The sequence below is a fragment of the Equus caballus genome, chromosome 2 (genome assembly GCF_041296265.1).
Source record: "Equus caballus isolate H_3958 breed thoroughbred chromosome 2, TB-T2T, whole genome shotgun sequence".
Taxonomy (NCBI): domain Eukaryota; kingdom Metazoa; phylum Chordata; class Mammalia; order Perissodactyla; family Equidae; genus Equus; species Equus caballus.
Window position 1 is genome coordinate 87807765 of NC_091685.1, and position 21979 is coordinate 87829743.

Genomic DNA, 21979 nt, shown 5'->3' on the forward strand with positions numbered 1-21979 from the left:
AATCGTTCTTGAAACAACTTTTTCAGTAAATAAAAAAGACATGAATTTTCAAATATGTCTTAAAAAATAACTATTTGGGGGGCTGGCGCCGTGGCCGAGTGGTTAAGTTCACACGCTCCGCTGTAGGCGGCCCAGTGTTTCGTTGGTTCGAATCCTGGGAGCGGACATGGCACTGCTCATCAAATCACGCGGAGGCGCATCCCACATGCCACAACTAGAAGGACCCACAACAAAGAATATACAACTATGTACTGGGGGGCTTTGGGGAGAAAAAGGAAAAAAAAAATTAAAAAAAAGAAATAAATAAAAAATAAAAAAAATAACTATTGGGTAGGAAATATAAGATATCCATACTAGTTTACCTAACAGGAAAATATATTTAAAATACTTGTTATACTGCCACATAACTTATTAATTTCTATGGTACACTGTATCTTTATTTAAAGACCAAGAATCAGTAAGAGAACTTTAATTTCTAAAAATTACATTTATACCAAATGAGCTGATATTCTCTTAGTCGAGTAGCCTGGCTCTTAGAGAAAATATATTTTCTCTAAGAGGACTGTAGCTGGGTAGACAGAATGCCATTGTTTGGGGGGATAGCAGAATACAGATTGCAAACACCAGGACTGGACCATTTCCTAATGGTCCCAGGACAAGCAGAATCTTCCTGAACTGAAACAATCTTCTGACCACCACAGATACACAAATGCCCCCTTGCTTTAGCTGCCTGCCAGAAGGCCAAGGATGACATGAATGGCCATTTAAATTTTACTTATACAAGATCAAGTGCAGCTGGCAAACAGCACATGAGTACTATAACCCCTGTAAAAACAGACTGCTTATGAAAAACCCCTCATTCAATCAAATGAATCAGATACTGTCACCATATCACAAATTTCAAGTTTTATAATGATATGTTATTGGCAAACAAACATCCATAAATGGGTCATTTTGGAAATTAAAATAAGGGCTAATTCTATCTTAGCTACAGCTATCTCTACATGCCCAGCCCCATTTTGTTTAAAAAGACATGCCGGTTCACGTTTTCACATTTGGCCTCTCAGGATGCCACTATATAGCCTAGTTAAAATAAAGGTCTGGGAATACTGACTAGGTGCCAGCTGGGCACTTCAATCAACACTGATTACAAGGTGTCCATAACTCCTTACAAAGCACAAAAAGACCCCCAACTAGTCATTCATAAAAGAAAGGGGACTCATTACACTATTCCTTGTCTACCCAAAGAGACACATATCCGAAGGAGAGACGGAATTTGGCATCCTTTCATTTAGAGATCATCACCAGCGAGTTCCTACCTGAACTGTCATGTGTACACTTTGACCAAAGAATATAATCCCTCTCTTGGTTCCCAAGTGTCAGGGTGATCCCACTGGAACAGCAGACGGGGGTCAGGGCGAGTAGCTTGGCTGCAGAGACAGAGTAACAGTCTCTCTCCTTCACAGCCCACCTCTGACTCAGCATCATGTGATTGCAAGGGATCAGATACCTGCAACGACAAAAAGGCCCAGCATTCAGTCTCTGCAACGTCCCTTCCCAGTCAGCCACCTCCTAAGCCATAATCAGGACTAGCCATGGCCAAGGTAGACTCATCTTCTCCCCACTCTCAATCCATCCATCCCACCAGCCCCCAGGGTTCACTCCCTTGCTTAAAAAACTAGTCAAGGGCTTCTTTCTTCTGACAGAACAAACCCCTTGCAGAGCATTTAAGGGCTTTCACAATTTAATCTCCACAAACTTCCTCATCTCTTAATGGATCTGCCATCCCTCTTTGCCTTCGTGCCTTTGCATCCACTGCAACCTTTGCCTGGAACGTGCTTTCTCCTTCCTCTGCCTGACAAGTGCCTTGTCATCCTAGAAAATCCAGTGTCATCTTCTCTAGGAAGGCTTCCGGGCTTCCTACTCCAAGACAGAGCTACTCTCCCCCTACTATGCTCACAGTCCTCTACTAAAGCACTATTACCTAGTATCACAATTATTTCAGCATCTGCCTCCTCAAATAGTGCTACCAGAGGAGGGACCTCCTTCAATAGTTTTGCCTTATAATCCCAGAAATTCTGACTCACAGTGGGCACTGAAGGACAGTGGTTGCACAAAAAGGCAAAGAACCCCTCCACAGTGCAAACTTCCTCTCATATTCTCATGGGTGACCATGAGAAAATATGGTGGCTGAGGATTCACCGAGGAGCACTGGGCCCCGTTTCACACAAAACGGTGATCAAAAGCATCTTAGTATCATGATGAGCCTGGAGACAAGAAAATCTGGACAATCATTTCTTCACTTCCAACAGATTTGGAGCACATCAGTGGGCTTCATGGGTAGAATAAAGTGTGTTTAAATGGTTTAGTTTCTTTCTCTCTGTCTCTTTTTTTTTTTTTTGCTAGGGAAGATTCACCTGAGCTAATATTTGCTGTCAATCTTCCTCATTTTTTTTGTACGTGAGCCATCACCACAGTATGGCCACTGACACACAAGTGGTATAGGTCCAAGTCCGGGAACCAAACCTGGGTTGCTGAAGTGGAACATGCTGAACTTAACCACCAGGCAACCAGGACTGGCCCTAGCTTACTTTCTTAACAGAGAAAAGGGCTATACTGTTTATTTAAACAAAGATGGGGCAAATGGGATGGAGGTCTCATAGCCAGAACCAAGTGTCACAGGTGTGTGCAGGAGCCAATTTCAGAAGAGCATGAGCCCTTACGTGAACAATCACAATCTTCAAGAACCAGAATGTTTTTGTTTCTGTATTCAGCTTTCAAGAAAGAGGCAGCACAGAGGAAAACAAGCTATAATTAAGGATTCAGTGAAAAAGATAAGAAGTACACAACTTTCAGGGTTTTGAGCCTGTAAATATAAAGCTGTCTCCCACATCTGTTGATCCAAATGAGGAACATCTATTTTTATACTGATGACTGACCTACTGCAAGAGCCTGAGTCAAGGAGGAAAAAAGATTTAACTTTCTTCATGGTACTTTACACCACAGGTCTTAATAACTTTCAAGGTATGAAATGACAAAAACTTGCCATGTAACTTTCCTTTCTCAAACAAAATATCAAACCATTCCTCAACTACTCTGCCTATCTAGTAGCTAGGTAAGGGGGTCCTGTTCTCCTCTCCCCTATACTCATGGGCACATGCACGCACACACGCGCACACACACACACACACACCCCTGAAGCCTAAACTACTATCACTAAGATCCAGACACAACGCATGCATCTGATGTAGAGACACCTATTTTCATAAGTTCAGTTGCATAAAAGTCAAAGTTTATAAGAACAAAAAGGAAAGATGGAAGAGGACAGTATGGGAAAGGGGGCAGGTCTGTTCTAATTCTTGGCCCTGCTTTGGGGACTTATATCTGAGCCCTACTGGAGAGGAAACGGATGCTGTAGGCAGAAAATGAAGGAGTTCTTTTCACAAGGATCTCTGTGAGCAGAGACACTTTGGTGACCAAGAATGATGCAGAGAGAGAGGCCTTCTCCCACCTGTGTGAACACAGCACAGCTCCGGCCCCACGGGCACAAGGGAGGGCAGTGCTGCTCCAGCAGTCAGCATCCATGTACTCTCAGAGGGGCGGGGGGACCAGCAGGGACAGAGGTGAGACAGCACCAACCAAAGGGGCCACAGCAAGTGAGAAGACCATGGCAGACGCTGCCGTGGCAACTGTGGTGGAAGACAGCCTTGGTGATGAAGACATGTAAGACCTTGGGGCCCCGGAGAAGTGATGGCTGACACTTTGCAGGGGGCCAAGGTCTTAGAAGAGGGGTGGAGGTGAGAGGCAGAGAAACCTATCCTGTGGTTGTTGATGTGAACTCCACTGTTCTCAGAGGCTGGTGACGCCAAGGCAAATTCAGATTACACAGGATTTATTGTATCCTTATTTTGATCATTAATTATTTAAGAAGTAAACTGCTTCAGTCATTGAGCAGAAACTCAATGACTAGTTACAGCTCAAACCAAACGTATTTCATGAGTTAAGTTGATAGACATAGATTTCTACTCTTTGTTTGAAGTAGTAAAAAAATGGAACAATGCATCAAACCTAATAAAGCTATTTATCAAATATCACCAGTGGGTAGCTTGAAATTATATTAGAACAAAGTGTTACTGGGAATTTGCAACTTTGCAAATACATGCTTTCAGTAGATACTAAGCATTTTCTTCTTGAGTAAATCAAATAAAGAGAGATCCCTATAGGTTGAAGGAGAGGTTCTATAAAGTCAGAAATGAGGGATCAGTTCAAATGAATAGCCCCCCTTACATCCAAAGCAATACTTCTACTGAGCCTTTATAATGAAGCATTATCCCAGAGGGAAGAGTGGGAAAACCGGACACTGACCCTCCATCTTTGCATCATTTACAAGGAAAGATTAGGAACAGAATGACTATCAGAAGCTCCCCAAATGTCACATATCAAAATGAAGTGGCTGTCAATGGCAGAAAAATCATTTAGGAATTTAGTATAGGTATTTGTCATCAAACTATCTTTTCATTTACACTATGCTTATTTTACTTGAGGATTTAATTTAAATTCGGGAGAGAGTAAAAAATCAGAGACTAATAAATATCTGATTTTAGAGGTCCAGACTACTTGAGGCCATTCCACATTATAGCAGGAAAAAAAAATACATTGTCCACATTGTCCTCACTTTTTTCATTATTTCCCAACTCTCTGTAACCCTGGGTCTATTTCCTATTTTCCTGGATATCACTCATTAAAATAAATCATCATCACTTCTGAAACAATTCAGTGACAACCAATTGATAAACCAAGCACACATATTGCCTATTGCTACACTGACGATAAAAACAGAACAAAGCAGTGAAGTCCAGCGAAGTAAGTGAGGTGCTTCTTATGAGATGATAACCTCAGTAAGGCACCAACGGGCAAAAATCTACAAGGCAACATTAGTGAATTTCAAAAAGATCGTTTGTTATTCAAAGACGTTCTGGCCACATTTCTCCTATCCATCTTACCCCAGGCTGGCTTATATATATATATTTTTTGCTCTCCTCCAAACACCTAACTCCCATGCAAGATGGAAATGTTCCTGAAGTATACATACAGCTTCTCTTCAAACTAACAGCCTCTATCTGAACACAAAGGCAATGCAGTTCATAAACCTGACAATGGACTAGCACTTCTGAAAAACACACCCTAACCAGAATACTCAGGGACAGCATTCAGCAATTTAATTCAGCAGTTAAATTTTGCCTAAACTGGAAGTGCCAGGGACACGGGGGGGAACTGTCACTTCACCGCTTGTCAGCATTTCCTGCCTGCCTTTGGCCTATCATATGTCACATTTGTGGAGGTGGACAATTTCTCCTTGGTTTTCTGCTCACCAAAATAACCTCTCTTTTTGAGTACCTTATTTCAACTTATTTTTCTGATATTTTGCTAAACGAAAGAAACATATCAACTACAAATGGATTATCACTTCAAAATGTCAATATTTCAGAGTATTTGGGTTGCAACAAAAATTAATGTAGTTATTATTTATCAAATAACAAATAACTTCATTAAAAGGATTCACATAACCTTCACTGCTCTAATGCCTCTCAGATCTCCAAGTTTATCATGTACATTCAAATGACTACAGTGGCAACCATAAAAAGGATGGATTATACATCTATTTTTTTTACGGCCCTTAAAATAAAGTTTAAATGACTAGAAGAATCCGGATTTTTTCATTTCCTTGCTTTCGGTACAGATTCTAAATCAGAAAAGACATTGTTTTCATTAGTTGAAAATGTTATTTTCTAGAAAATACCCCTCCTTTAAATTCATGGAATACAAATTTACAACATTTCAAAACATTTTCACAGATATCACCACAGTGGATCCTCCCAAAAACCTTATGAGGTAGCAAATTCCCAAACCAGAATAGGTCAAGTCAAAGCAGCAGTTTACTCTCCCTCTGAGGCTCCATGTGGATATGTTATATCTTATCATTCTAGCCTCCATTGTTCATATGTCCTTGTTTTCATATTTTTTTAATCTCCTAATCTCTCTGCTGCAAATTTAGTAACTTCTTTAAATCTATCTTCCAGTTCATTAATTCTCTCTTAAGCTGTGTCTTAAATGCTTTACCCCAAACTGTTTTTCATTTTAATAATTACCATTTTTATTTCTAAGAGCTCTAGTTGGTTCCTCCTCAAATCTGCCCGTCATTCTTTTTTTTTTCCCCCTGAGGAAGATTTGCCCTGAGCTAACATCCACTGCCAATCTTCCTCTTTTTGCTTGAGGAAAATCTGCCCTGCACTAACATCTGTGCCAATCTTCCTCTATTTTGTATGAGGGTCACCAACATAGAATGGTCACCAATGAGTGGTATAGGTCTGCATGCAGCAGCAGAACCTAGGCCACGGAAGCAGAGCACGCCGAACTTAACAACCAGGCCATAGGATCAGCCCCTAAAATATCCATGTTTTTAACAGAAAATAAAAAGTGTTGGCAAGGACATGGAGAAACTAGAAACTTTGTGTGCTGTTGGTGGGCATGTAAAATGGTGCAGCTGCTATGGACAACAATAAAAAATTTTTTTTTAAATAGAATTACCATATGACCCAGCGATTCCACTTCAGGGCATATACCCAAAGAACTGAAAGCAGGGTCCTGAAGAGATATTTTACACCCATGTTCATAGCAGCATATAGCCAGAAAGTGGAAGCAACCCAAAACGTCCATAGACAGATGAATGGATAAACAAAATGAGGTATAAACAATGGAATATTATTCAGCCTTAAAAAGGAAGGAAATTCTGACACATACTACAACATGCATGAAGCTTGAAGATACTAGGCTAAATGAAGTCAGTCAAGCACAAAAATGCAAGCACCATACGATTCTGCTTATATGAGCAACCAAGTGTAGTCAAATTTACAGATACAGAAAGTAGAATGGTGCTGCCCAGGGCTGAGGCGAGAGAGGAACGAGAAGTTATTGCTTATTAGGTACAGAGTGTTAGTTTTTCAAGGTGAAAACAGTTCTGGAGATGAATGGTGGTGATGGTTGTACAACGATGTAAATGTACTTAATACCATTGAACTGTACACTTAAAAATGGTTAAGAAGGTAAATTTTCTATTATATGTATTTTACCACAATTAAAAATAATTTTAAAATGTAGGGGGAAAAAAATCAGTAATTCAGAGGACAGAGACCAGGAGGCAGAGGTCTGCGTGCCTGCCACGTGCCCGACTTCTAAGTCCTCTCATCTCTCTTCTCATGGATTGTCCCAGGCAGTACAGAATTAAAAATAGAGAAAGTATTCAATAAAGGAGAATTATCATCATCATCATCATCATCCTCATTAAAGAAACAAAGAAGAAACTTGGTGTCAGAGAGCCTAGGACCAGGTGGTCACGTCTGGCATTTTCTCCATGATTCCAGTCAGAACCCGTGATAACATGCCCTTCTGGCACGTTCCTGGGAAAGTACTAGTCCTTGCTCGCCCTGGAAATAACTAGCCCTGACTTGGACATGTAAACATTTTAACAATAAGCTAATTCCTCCACCTTCATAGGGTACAGGTCTGGGTCTCAAAAGAAGCATTAACTAACACAGTCTCTGAGGACAGTTTTTAACCCAACAAGCACCGCTTTATGAGCAGACAAAAGGTGATGAGAGTCCACCTTGTAAAAGTCACTGAACAGCCAGTGTCCACCACCTGGGCTAACTCTGATCTGGTGACTCAGACTTAGGAAGCTCTGCACCTCTGAGCAAGGCCAGGCTTCCAGGTACACTGAAAAAGACAGCTGCTTTTCATGCCATCAAAGCAGCAGTATTCAAGAATTTCACATTTCAATATAATCAGGTTTTACCCTGGTTGGAGGCAAAGTCTGGTTTTTGGCAATAAAAAAGGCTTTAACAAGTTGCTCTGACGGATTTCACAGAGGCCTTGCTAATGCGTTCTGTCATATCAGTAGAGGCTTGATGGGGAGCTAAAGTAATCCTTTTAGGACAGATAACTAATGTTCTACCCAGACTACCCAGGGTATTTCTTTATGACTGGATTTGTTCTTTGCTAATACCTTACCATTAGTTACTGATGACCTGATCTAAACCCCTAAAAAGTCCAAAACCTCTTTTTAAACTAAAAAAATGGATAGGTGATACTCTCCCATAAAACGCTAACTCTGTGAGGCCTCCACCAGCGGTTCTGCCCCCACCAACTTCTCCAGCCTGGTTTCTTTATCGCTGCCTTTCGCAGGATGCTACAGTGACACTGCACCATTCCTTAAACACCATTCCTTTAAATTCCTTAAAGCCCGTTCTCAAACTCAGTCAAGTACCAGAACCCCCTGAAGAGTCCGTTAAAACACAGCTTACTGGGGCCCACCCGCCCCCAGGGTTTCTGATTCTACAAGTGTGGGAGAAGGCCAAGAATTTGCTTTTCTGATGAGTTCCTGGGCCACGCTGCTCCCGTTCCCACGATCACACTTTGCCATCCCCACACTTCTCCACAGCTACTGCTTTGGAAATGCTGTCATATCCACCCGGAACGCCATCTCCTCAGCAATTCTACTCTCATCCCATCAAAACCCCAACGGGGACCAGGGGCAGCCCCAGCCTCCTCCCTCTCCCCCTGCTCTCAGCTTCTTCCACCCTTGTTCCCAAGGAGGGGTCAAGGGAAGTCTCAGAAAATGCAGAAGGAAGGATGAGGTGGAGAGCGTGCAGGATGACCCAGGTGGTCTTTTTCCTTTTCGCATCCACAGCACCAGAGAGGAGTGTGAGAGCAAAAAGTCTAACTAACTCTCCCTCTCCTCCTTTACAAAAGCAGATGCTGCCCTCAAGGACCCCATTAGAAGGGGCATAGCTGGGCCAAGGCAGGACTTGGTGTTCCTGAGTCCCCTTGACAAATGACCAAATTAATGTCATCTTAATAGCAGTCTACTTTGACTCCCGACATCTGTCTTCCAACAGCCACTCCATGAAACCTTTCCCATCTGTACTTCTGGAGGACATACCTTTTCTATCTTGTGGATAAGCACTTTTCAATTCATCTGCTCCATACCTTACTCCCTTCTCAACTGTACACAGAAAGAACTCATTAAATATTTACTGAATTTAATTGAAACATACTCGCAGGTCAGATAGTGCACACTGTATGTGTACCATTACTAAAGCAAGAGTCAAAGAAATTATCAACAGCATTTCCTATTTGGAGAAGTTGTTTTCAGTAACACAGGTCCCCTAAAAAAGCACGTTAGAACAAAAACAGTCAGCCACGTATCAGAAGAGCTTTCATAAAACCTGAAAATTTCCGAACATTCTATCTACTGTTTCCAGGAGCCTACTATAATACACTGCATTTGGCCCCCTACAAACTTTTAATAGTAAAACTAAAATTAGCTTTGGGAAATAATGCAAAACTTAAATTCATTTTCTTGATAATTTTCTTCCTTAGAAGCATGGCCCCAACTTAGCTTATATTACCAAACAGAAATATGACAGCAATAATACAGAGTGAGCTTTTCTTTAAAGAGAGCAAAAGATGGCAACTCACCTTAGAACTAGCTGCAGCATCACATCTTCACAGTGTAAACCGATGAGAGTTCTAAATAACGCCAAGGACACCACACAGAGCTGGGAGGCAATAAACACACATTCAATTTCAGACATTGGAAGGATAGCTCTACTCCCCACAGGTGGTAAATAAATCAGAATTACAAAATAAAACAGCCTTTTTTAGCAGTTTGGCTAAAAACATGCTGCTGCCAGAAAGAATGTGTATTCAAATTATCAGTTCTCCTATAAGATTTGACTTAAAAGTCTATGCCTGGAATTATGCCATTAATCAGAAGTACCCTCCTACAAAATGCCTCGGCTCATATTTCCAACTTTAAAAGATCCAGATACACATGCCCCCTAGATTCCCCAATAAACACATGTGCATGCCCACGTGAGCACACGCACGCACATGCACACACAAACTCCTACTTAAGTCATTTGTTTTCCTAAGTTATTTTCAAATAGGACATTGGTTATTTATAAGACAGGACTAACAGAAAATTGCATATACTCTGGCCACCTCTCCCTCTAGAGTTCTCAGCCCCAAGCCTCAGCTCTTCTTGACTTGTCTCTTGGCTTTGGGGCAAACATTCTCCTTGGTTCCATTTCCTGTAGTGTGATAATACACTTTTCTCGAAGTTCATTAAAACACAAGAATTCTGTCAATCTCTGATTTCCAAAAAGGAAAGATAAACAGCCAAACAGGGAAAACCCAAAGGTGTATTATAAAATCGTCATGCCTTTTGGGGAGTAAGCTTTAATCATTCTATCAGGCAGGCCACTTAAGTAATTTAGGCCCTCATTTTTGCATAGGAGAGTAAGTGCTAGTCTGTCTTCTAGGCAGGATGGGCTCAAAACCTGGCCACTGAAATCCACAATGTTGTAGAGAAATAGCTGTACTTGGCCTGTCCCAAAACATCTCCTGTGCTCAGGACAGGTCAAACCTTGTAGTTAGCCAGAAGCAACATATTTCATCCCATTCGTTCCACACCTTTGCACATGCTGTTCCTTTGCCAGGAATGCCTTTTCCTGTCTCCTCCACAGGCCAACCCCTACTTATTTTCAAAGAGGTACCTTAGGCATCATCTTCCCTAGGAAATCTTCCTTCTCCTTCTCCCAGTGTTACCACTCAACACACCTCCTTTCCCCAGTCTCAGGGAGGTGTCCTTCCTCTACATTGCCATAGTAACCCCTGCATATCACTGTCTAGGGTGCTCAGCATGGTATATTTGTCTTTTTATTATTGAGTTGTAGTTCTTTATTCTATGTGTGAGCTCCTTATCAGATATGTGATTTGCAAAACTTTCTTCCCATTTTGTGGGTTATCAATTCAATTTCTTTCTTTTTTTTTTTTTTTTAAAGATTAGCACCTTAGCTAACATCTATTGCCAATCTTCTTTTTTTGTTTGTTTGTTTCTTCTTCTCCCCAAAGTTCCCCAGTACACAGTTGTATATCCAGTTGGAAGTCCTTCTGGTTGTGCTATGTGGGATGCCACCTCAGCATGGCCTGATGGGCAATGCCATGTCCACACCCAGGATCCGAATAGGCGCAACCCTGGGCCACTGAAGCGGAACGTGTGAACTTAACCACTTGGCCACAGGGCCGGCCCCTCGATTCAATTTTTTAATGGTGTCCTTTGAAGCACAAAAGTTTTCACTTGTTTACAGATTTTCAATTTCTTCTTGAGTCAGTTTCAGAAATTTGTGTCTTTCTAGAATTTGTCCTTCTCATCTAAGTTATGCAATATTTTGGCACACAATTGTTCACAGTATTCTCTTATAACCCTTTTTATTTCTGTAAGGTCAATAGTAATATCCCCTCTTTCATTCCTGATTTTAGTAATTTGAGTCTTCCCACTTTTTTTCCTATCTAAAGGTTTGTCAATTCTGTTAATCTTTTCAAAGAACCAACTTTTGGTTTCATTGATTTTCTCTATTGTTTTTCTATTCTCTAACTTATTAATTTCTGCTCTAATCCTTATTATTTCCTTTTTTCTGCTTGGTTTGAGTTTGCTCTTCTTTTTCCAGTATCTTAAAGTGGAAGGTTCACTTAAGTGAGTTGAGATCTTTCTTCTTTTTTAATGCAGCTGTTTATAGCTATATATTCCCCTCTAAGCAGTGCTATCACTGCATCCCATAAGTTTTGGTATGTTGCGTCTTCATTCTCATTTACATCAAAGTACATTCTCATTTCCCTTGTGATTTCTTCTTTGACCCACCGCTATCTAGGAGTGCTGTTTAATGTCTATATGTGAATTTTCTTTCTGTCTATAATTTTTAATTTCAATCCATTTTGATCAGAAAACATACTTGATGTGATTTCAATCCTTTTCAATTCATTGAGGCTTGTCTTATGGCTTAGCATAAGGTCTGTCTTGGAGAACATTCCTGTGCACTTGAGGAGAATGTATATTCTGCTGCTGTTGGGTGGAGTGTTCCACAGGCATCTGTTAGGTCTAGTGGTTTATAGTGTTGTTCTAGACAATTTCCTTGCTGACCTTTTACCAAGCTGTTCTAGCCATTATGGAAAGTGAGGTATTGAAATATCCAACAAGTATTGATGAATTTTCTATTACTCCCTTAAATTTTTCACTTCATGTATTTTGGGACTCTGTTCTTAGATGTATATATATTTACAACTGTTATATCTTCCTGATGGGTTGACCCTTTATCACTACAAAAGTCTTTCTTTCTCTCTAGTAACACTTCTTGTTTTAAAGTCTATTTTGTCTATTATTAGTATAGCCACTCCAGCTTTGTTTCGGTTGCTATTTGCATGACATATCTTTTCCCATCCTTTAACTGTCCATCTACTGGTATCTTTGAATCTAAAGTGTATCTCCCTTAGACAGTATAGAGTTGGATCTTTTTTTAATCCAGTCTGACAATCTCTGACTTTTGATTGAATTTTTTAATCTACTTGCCTTTAATATTATTATTAATATAGTTGAATTTATGTCTGCCATTTTACCTTTTTTTCCTGTATGTCTCATGTTTTTTTGTTTCCCTATTTCTCTTTTACTGTCTTCATTTGCATTAAGTGAATATTTTCCCTAGTATAACATTTTAATTCCTTTAATTACTTTTTTCATTATAGTTTTTAAGTTATTTTATTGTGGTTGCTCTAGACTTTACAATATACACCTCATCAGACTCTACTCCGGATTTATACTAAATTAGTTCCAGTGAAATATAGAAATATTATTCCTACATAGCTCTGTTCCCTCTCTCCTCCCCTTTGTGCTATTATTGTTAGACATATTATATCTATATACATTACAAACTCAATAATACACTGTTAAATTATTATTCTTTTGCTTTTAAAACAATAATTGCAACTAAACAGACACAGCCTTTGGGAAGAGGGTTGCAAAGGGTGACACTAGTAGTATAAGTGGATTTTTAAAGTTAATCAGAGCTCCAAACTAAATAATGACTACCTAAATTCACAAGTGCCCAGACTTCCATTCCAAAACATTTGCAGACAGAAATATGCTCTCTAATACCCAGACTTGAGACAGTCTGGTTCCTTGGCTTTACCTGCACTTAAGTTCATATGTTCCCCTACATCCTGCCTCTTCAGAAGCACACTCTGCTAGATCTACAGAAGAAAGTGCCAACCCAGATAAATTGAGAAAAACGTTCCATGAAAGGCATGTAAGTGCCACCTCCCTGACAAAAGGATTTCTGATAGCAAAACACATTATCTAGTTCCAAAATAGAAAGGTAATGACTGCAAGAAAAAAATAGGGAAAAGAGAGAAAAGAGAACATCATAATTTTATCCCAAAAACAAACTCCCCTGAAATCTGTTAGGAGTTATAAATTCCTCTCCTCTGGGCTTTCCTTACCCGAAACGGGGTGTTGATTCGGCTTGTGAGAGTATCAAGGATGTGGACGTTCTCGTGCTGGTGCAACAGGATAAAACGGAGGAAGATCTCAAGTAGTGCTGGTTCAGAGATGCTACGTAGGAAAAGGTCCAGATATGCAGTTGTGGTCATGACCTCCTCCACAGTCACCTAGGACCAACGACAGAGTGAGCACAGGTAAGCATCCTCTCGATGCTGTGATACATGCCTCCCGAGTGGCCTCTGGCCTCACCACAGTGACCCCATCAAGGCAAGAACACGCCTGCCACAAGAACATACTTCAGAGCTTCATCTGAAGCCTATAACCTATTCACATTCCACAATACCTCATGCTGCTTCTGCCCTTTAATTCGGTAAGAAAAAAGCAAAGGCATGAAGAAGCAATTCAAGTGTTCTGACAACACTAATCATCAAATGCAGTTCAAATACCATAAAGATTTTAGTGTGTAATCACAAAGGGGAAAAAAAGATAATGGAAAGTATTTACACTGTCAGTAAAGGATTAATTAGAAAGCTCAGTATAACTTGTTTCATTATTAGTCACTCAACAAATACTTATTGGGACCTGCTACGTACAGGAGCTAGAAACATAAGAACATATTTACTGTCCAGGAAGATGGGTTATATATATGATTTAACAAACAAAATAATAATAAATGACAAATGAGAAGTACAGACACAAAGTGCTGTAGATATTCAGACACATTTCTGGAAAGTTGCGAGTCAAATTTTTATAACTGAATAATATACATAAAGTGCTATTTATAAAGTACTAAAAGAGTTTACTGCTTATAAAGTAACTGTGACTTTTTTTATAACACAAATTAAGATTTTCTATGTGGTGTGATTTTCCCATGCAGTAAAATGTCAATCTTTCAGGGAATAGAAAACTCTGAAGAGTCAAGTTTTTCAAAGAGCTGAGGATTTGATGCTTAACGCATCAAAATTTTAATTTTAAACATTTTGAGTGGGAATATTTTAAGAGCTATATACATTTCTTTGTCTTCCTAAAAGCAGACTATAACATCTCTTGCTGAATAAGGATCATCAATGGCTTTATTGTCTATAGTACAGAAATACTCAAACTGGGATGCATGAAAATCACCAGGGAAACAGCTCAAAATTTCAGATTCTAACACTATACCCTAGAGATCTTAGAAATCTCCCCTGTCATGAGTCTAGTGCACTTGATGCTAAATGAAACAGATGGTGATACTTTTTGAGTGATTACATCATCTCTTTTCCAGTTTTCCATCTTCTTTCTTCTTCTCTTTCAAAGTGTTAACTATCACTTTATCATATGTTAAAGGGTTGTTCTCTCTCTTTTGTTTTTTTTTGGTGAGCAAGACTGGCCCTGAGCTAACATCTGTTGTCAATCTTCCTCTTTTTGCTTGAGGAGGACTGTCCCTGAGCTAACTTCTGTGCCAATCTTCCTCTATTTCATATGTGATATGCCGCCACAGCATGGCTTCATGAGCCAGTATGTAGGTCCACACCTGGGATCCAAACTTGTGAACCCTGGGCTGTCAAAGCAGAGCATATGAACTTAACCACTATACAACCAGGCCAGCCCCCCCGGGCCATATTTTTATAATACAATCATGCATCACTTAAGGACAGGGACACATTCGGAGAAACACATCATTAGACAATTTCGTCGTTGAGTAAACATCATAGCGTGTACTTACACAAACTCACATAGTATAACCTACTATACATCTGGGATATATGGTACTAATTTTATGGGACCACCATCGTATGTAGTCCTGTCATTGACTGAAATATCATTATTTGGTGCATGACTGTATGTGCATTCCTTTTCCCCTTGCAATTTTCTGCTTTCAAAATCCACAAATCACTTTAGAAACCACATCTCTAAATCTGCTATATAAGCGTAGCTACACCCTATGTGGCTGCATCTATACATAAATGCTTAAATCACTTTTATAAATTTTCTTGGTTCTTAAGTACATTCTGGATAGATAAATCCAGATGGATATTACTGAATCAGTTTTGTCTGTTTTCTTTATTCTAAGCAAGGCATGCCTATACAGTACATTTGAATCCACTCTCTCAGAATCTACTGAGTGGCCTGAGCACTGCATCAGAGTGGAAACACCCTCCTCCCTCCAGCTCAGCACCAATGCTCTGAGCCCTCAAAGATTCAACATACCACTGTGTCAGATGACCAACTTTAAAGGGCTCTCTGTGGCCCAAATACAGCAAAGGGAACAGGTAAGCATCAATCACTTGCCAAATAAATTACCTTGAGAAGAGTGCTTCTCATGGGCAGCCCCTGCTTCTATCCTCGGGTTTTCTGGTGTTCTCTAGTCTCAAGCTCATGGTGCTCTTAATGCTGTCCTGGGACACATGCTGTCTTTTCCTTTATTACTTCAGGGCAATGTAGAGTCTGGCACACAGAAGGTACTTAATAAATGTTTTCTGGATAAACGACAGCCCTCAAGGATCTAGTGATTTACAATTGCCAGAGTTGAGCTTAATTTTTAATTCTTCCCTCTTCTCTGCATGTGTTCTGAAGGCTTCAGGGACTGGGGACATTTTTTATAAAGACCTATGAAATAAGTGACGTCGCCAAATATAGCTAAGGGGGAAACTCAAAACAACACTACACGCATAGTTCCATTAGCTCACACCCATTCCTCGACTGCAATCTCAGGGTCCTCTGGCAAAAACTTAATCCAAAATCATTTAGATAAAAGTCTAATCCCTCACAATCTTGGTCAACAGAAAAAAGTAGCACTAATCATTCCAAAAGGGCCCTGCGTGTAGTTTCTGCAATACCATATTTTCAACTTACCTAGTGAGCACTGTGGAGCTGACGTGTCACGCAGAATCCAGGAGCTGCCTTTGCACACCACAACGCAAAGAATGCAGCATCAGCTTTTCCCCCCTTACGTGACACATGACCTTAATAAGCTCAAAAGCACAGCAATAAACTCTTTAGAATATAAGTCTCAGTCTTTGGGGGCGGACATGAAAGGAGGGCATTAGCATCTATTGTTTACTACTCTTAGGCTGGATAAATGAAAAGATTTAATTTTTTTTTTTTTAGAAATCAAAGCTGTCATTTATAAGCTAAGAGGATTTAAGAAAGTACTCGGAGGGGCAGCATTTACATAACGTGCTATAAATATTAAAAACTCATTTCCATTACGCATCAAGTCACAAACTCTTTATAAATCGAGGTCATACTCGCCTTAAACTAACCCAAAGCAGGAAAATCTGGTTTCCTTCTCTTTCCATCTCTTCCCTCTACCATATTCTCAGAGCCCTGAGAAGACTTTTATCCCAGAAAATCTTTTCTGCCACATTGTCTTCCTTTTAAGAATCTTCTTCTAATTTCCCGCATAGGCAACCTCCTTCACAAGGATGAGACCAGAGGCTAAGCGTGATCACCTGAAAGCTAGCAATGAACCCCCAGGGGAAAGCAACTCTGCCATGCAGAACGTAAAACTGAAGCTTCTGCTAATGCCCCAAAGAGGAAGTATTAACAAAACAGGAGAGCAGCCTCCTCTTCATGGTCCAGTTATGAAGAACCATCAGTTGTTGATGCAAGTAAGACCTTTTGCCTTAGAGATGATCGTCAATATTTATTGACCTTGTTCTATAAAGAATTGCAGAGAGCTACAAATTTACACAGAAATTCTAGTACAGTCATGCACTGCATGACAACTTTTCAGTCAACAACAGACCACATATACAATGTTGGTCCCTGAGATTAGTACCATATAGCCTAGGTGTGTAGTAGGCTATACCATCTAGGTTTGTGTAAGTACACTCTATGATGTTCACACAAAGACGAAATGGTCTAACAACGCATTTCTCAGAACATATCTTTGTTACATGGCACATGACTGTAGTTGAAACAGTAAATGAGGTTTGATCTTACTACCATATAATTCACAATGATAAAGTTTAAGGATTCTAAAGCTTCGGAATGTTATTTCTTACCAAAGGTAGACCACAATGACTGCAATAACGTAAGGAAAACTTTTTACCACAATCAAATAAATTATTATTGACAAGATAAATAACAACTGTGAGCCCAAACAATACATCTGCTTAGACATTCTTATATGCTTACTTTTCAGCCCAAGTTCTAGAATGGAGCCCTCACTCGGGTAGTTCATTTTACTGCTATCAAGTCCAGTTTAGTCTATCCTTTGAAATAAATCTTTTCACCCACTTTCTCCACCCTCCGCCAGCCCTTATCTGAGTCCTCCTTCATGCCAAGCGCCGTTCTCCAATCCCTTAAGCTGGTGTTTTTCAAACTACAGTTTGAAACGCAGAGGTGGACAGTGAAATCAATTTATTGGTTTGCTAACAGTTTAGACCAAATTCAAACAGAAAATACTAGAGTACATTGTCTGCAGTAAGGGTACATGCTGTTTTGTGAAACTTTTGTATACATATACTGTTCAAACTGTATGTAATACAATATGTTGTATATGTATGTGCCTTGTTATATATTCAGTTACATATATATGTCTATGTTCATATATATACACATATATATAATAAATTTCTGGCTGTGGAATGCAGTCAAAAACATCTGAAAAACACTAAAGTAGCACTGCCACAACCAAACCCACTCACAGTCCTTTCTGCCATCCTCTCGCCCACCAGCTCAGTCGAAGTCAGTTCTCTGAACAGGACAGCAAATGAATTTATGGTCAATCTACTCCTTTTTAATCTTGGCCTAAGAGCTCCGACAGTGTATTTTTATTTTTTTATTAAAATCTCAAGCTTCTCAGAAATGGACAAAATAGTTTGTTTCCTTTTAAAAAGGGAGTGAGTGGGAAGGGAGAAGTTGACACTATCTGCCTCATTCCACTTCTGTAAAGTCAAAACTCTATCAAAAATGAAGGCCAGGACCAAGCCCAGCCATCGTGCCCACAAGTGAGCGGCACATTAACTTAATGCACAGCGTAGGAGTGAAATTGAGCACACAGACCCTCTGACCTGTCTGCAATCAGCTCTAGTTGGGCAGTTCTATTTGCATCTAAATGAGCATCAGAATCCTCCCTATAATGGCAGGTCTATATGTGTCCTGAAAAATACATTTCCCACCTGCTAATTGTTTTTTTTTTGTGATCCAGTCACATTGGAACAAACAGATGGGTCCTACCTTTTGTCACTCAGGCAGGTGGCAGGCAGTAGGGTCAGGTGACTGTCACACCCTCTCTAAGTCAGAAGCCACCCTTTCCTTGGCTTTTCCTTTGATGTAGAGGAGAAAACTAGCTGGCTCACCGAGTCATCTGTAAGCTCAGCTCCAGTGGCTCCAACTGGAGAGTTAGGAAACATTGAGACCCAGGTGAACCCTGCCCGCTGAAAGCAGCAGTGAGGAAAGGAAAGATGAGGCTGGATCGCGTGGAACAGGAATGAAGGAGTCTGTACAGAGGACACAGGCTCAGAGCCTGCTCACTGCTGCCAGGGAGAGACAAGCTACTGGACAGGCAGGAGGCATGTCCACCAAGCGCAGCCAAGGGCAGCAGCTGCATGGGCTCTTCACACCTTCTGCCCTCCAAGGACACCGAGCACAAAGAAGAACATTCAAGAACAGAAGGGAAGACAGACACTCCAATTCTCAGCAAGCGGCCCCAGTGTCTCAGCCAAAACTTCAGGAGAGAAACTATTCAATTATTCCAAGTCTGAAAAGAGTCTGCAGTTGATGATTCAGGCTCCCACCCTCCTGGCCCCCTCCCGCCTCCCTTCTGCTCCTTGACCTCTCGGTTACACGCTTCATTCACACCACCGCCAGAAACGGGCTGGGGAGGTAAATGGAGGTGATATCCACAGCCCGTGAGTTTGGCTATTTCTTCCTAAAATATCTGAGGAAGGGAGAAATTAAAATGTTGGCTAGAATGAGGACTTCAGCAAAAAATTTTAAGGAAAAGATGTTGAAAAATATAGCCAGTCTCTTCCCCTTATTCCCAGGATTTCTTCAATGTACCTGTAATATGTTAGTATATCAATATTTTAATATAATTAATTAAATCAAATATTAATTAATTAATTCTATACAATAAACTTCCTCTTGCTCATCAAGCTCTCCCTGGAGGAATCAGAAAATGACTATTTCCAAAGCCTCCCCTCCTATACTATGTGTGTATAATTTGCACCCCACCACTTCATTATGATATAACTTATCAGACTGTAATTCAATATACGATCCACTGTATCTGAACCTCATCCAATAAAGTTTAGTTACTGAAATACTCCAAATACCACATAAGAAAGGCTCTGAGGTCAGAATTAATAGGAAAAGTGTGGGGTATTTTAGCTCAGAAGCAAAGATCCGAGGAGTATTCCAAAGATCACTTGACCCATCCCTTCCTGTTTACTAATTGTTCCGGAAAGATCCTTCTTAGTTGCAATATGAAGGAGCATAGAGACAACAATATCACTGCCGAGGTTTTGAGCACCTCCTGTGTAATTAAGGACTCTTCTCAGCATATTGTTTCAGTTCTTTCAATCTACACAGTCTTATGAGAACCGACTTGATCTAAGAAGGAAAGGTACTTATTGAAGGGACCGTGGGTTAGCTAAGAAGCAGGCTTAGAACGGAAGGGAGGGCTGACACCAGGAAACACAAATGTCCACGAACCCTCTTCTAAACTCAGACAGGGATTACCCAGCTTCCTTTGCCGACACAGCTCAGTAGGTCTCTCCGAGCAGAACGCATCCTTCATCAGAAAGGAAGATTCCACCTGCTGTAATTTAAAGTGTGCCCAACCCTGCCCTCATGTTAAGAAGTGGTGATGGAGAAATGCTTCCCCCAAAACTCAACTTTCCTTCCTATTCTTGAATTATTAAACCCCTCCACTTCCTCTTTTCTAGACTAAGTCCATTCCCTTTCTCGTTTTTCTTAATGCATTTATCCATCCTTTAAGATGCAGACTTACTGGAGAAACGAGTATGTCTGACCTACAGTGTGAATTCTCAAAGCACCTGCTGCACCGGCAGGTAGTCAAAGGGTAATCAATAAATGTGTCAAGATGGAAATCGGCAGCCCTGTTACTAACAAAAACACTCGGTTTTCACAGCCCGTGCTGGGGATGCCTTCATTAGCGAGGTAGTCAGATTAATTTGACAATACGTGAATAGCAGAGGAAATTTTATGGTGAATAACACTTCATTGAAAATACAGAGCCTAACTTATGCCACGCTCTTGAATTATGGCAACCTAGAAAAGTGATCCATGGGGAAAAAAAGAAATGCTTCCTCAGGCTTCCCCCTAATTTCTCTTCTTGATTAATTAGACAGTACTATTGAATTCTAATGAGACTGACTTTAAACCCAGCAGTAGAGGGGAAATGGCTCATAGGACAGAGTCTCAACCAGCAGCTGCTTTAGAATGAAGTATCTGAGAACAGTTATAAGAAGGTGGCATCTAATTCTTCCTGGCCCCCATTCAATCTGCCTACTGGGTTAAATGCATCCTTTGGGTGTGGAATCTTATACACAGACCAATTTTCGTAGACACCAAAACTATAACAAAGGCACGTTCTGATGATAAGAGACAGATTTCACTCCTGGCTTATTTTCTATGAGAGACAGAAAGACCTCAACATAATGGAAGACTGAGGAAACACACAGGTGTCTGCCCAAACGAATTCAGTAATTCTAGTCTTTCTGGCTTCTTTTCTCTGTTCTCCCAAACCTGCTCATCATCTGGCACTGGATAATCACAGGGTAAGGCACTCTGAGGAGCATCCTGTCAGAGCTCTTCTTCCTCTATCTCACCTGAAATGCACAAATGAGAGGAGAGGGGGCCCTTAAAAAAAGTTAGTGTGGGGCAAAAGAAAATTATACCAAGAAGGTAAAATAAACAGCTTATAAACTTCCTTTCTGTTTTCCTTGCTTTTTGGTTTTCTTACAACTACCTGAAGAAAAACTTGCAGCGCATTTGTGCTGATAAATTTTTAATGTTCTCTTAGGAGAGTGCAGAGAAAGAACAAAAGATTCACACCAACTTTCAGACCAGATTCTCCCTCCCCTCTCCACGTTTGTCTCCGAGGCGAACACCACCTGGCTGCCTTAGGTAAGGTGGGGTTTTGTTTGAGTTATTTCTTGTATTTCTCTGGGTAGGGAGGGTAGGACCCTTCCTATCTTTTCATAATTCTGATGCTTAAGAACTGAATCCTTCGGTACAGCATTCTCTCCCTCATGCACTTGTTGAAATTTAAAAGAAAGAAAGAAATCTAATTTTCCATTTCAAATCAAAAGTAAATGTAAGCTTAATTTATAACCCTAATTTTCCTCTCCTACAATGGAGAGAAGTGACATGAAGCACTACAGACAGGTCAGAGATGAGGACGCTTCAAAGTACTTTACACTGATTCAGACTCATTATTACTCTGTGCATGCGTGCATGTGTGTGTGGGTAGGGTGTCTCTGTGTTGGGGGGGGGGGGCAGGGTGTGTGTGTGTGTGTGTGTGTGTGTTAAGACAATGAATTCGGTTTGGTCTCCGAACGTCTATAATTTTTTAAAGTAGTAAAACCAGGTGAGAAGAGCTGTACTAGGAGAAGGGGCAGAATCAAGTAT

General features: G+C 40.4%; 1 protein-coding gene across 7 annotated transcripts in view; it reads right to left on the minus strand.

Moving 5' to 3' along the window:
- FHIP1A (FHF complex subunit HOOK interacting protein 1A) overlaps positions 1-21979 on the minus strand; it is a 224712-nt gene that overhangs the window by 21863 nt on the left and 180870 nt on the right. For all 7 annotated transcript variants that reach the window (XR_011436735.1, XM_014737890.3, XM_070261488.1 and 4 more), the window contains exons 7-9: positions 13393-13560; positions 9538-9617; positions 1320-1510 (exon numbers count right to left, since the gene is read on the minus strand). Coding sequence is in view for 6 of the 7 variants with exons in the window: in XM_014737890.3 (XP_014593376.3) it covers positions 1320-1510; positions 9538-9617; positions 13393-13560 (439 nt within the window). In the remaining variant the exon portion in view is untranslated. The remainder of the gene's footprint in view (positions 1-1319; positions 1511-9537; positions 9618-13392; positions 13561-21979) is intronic.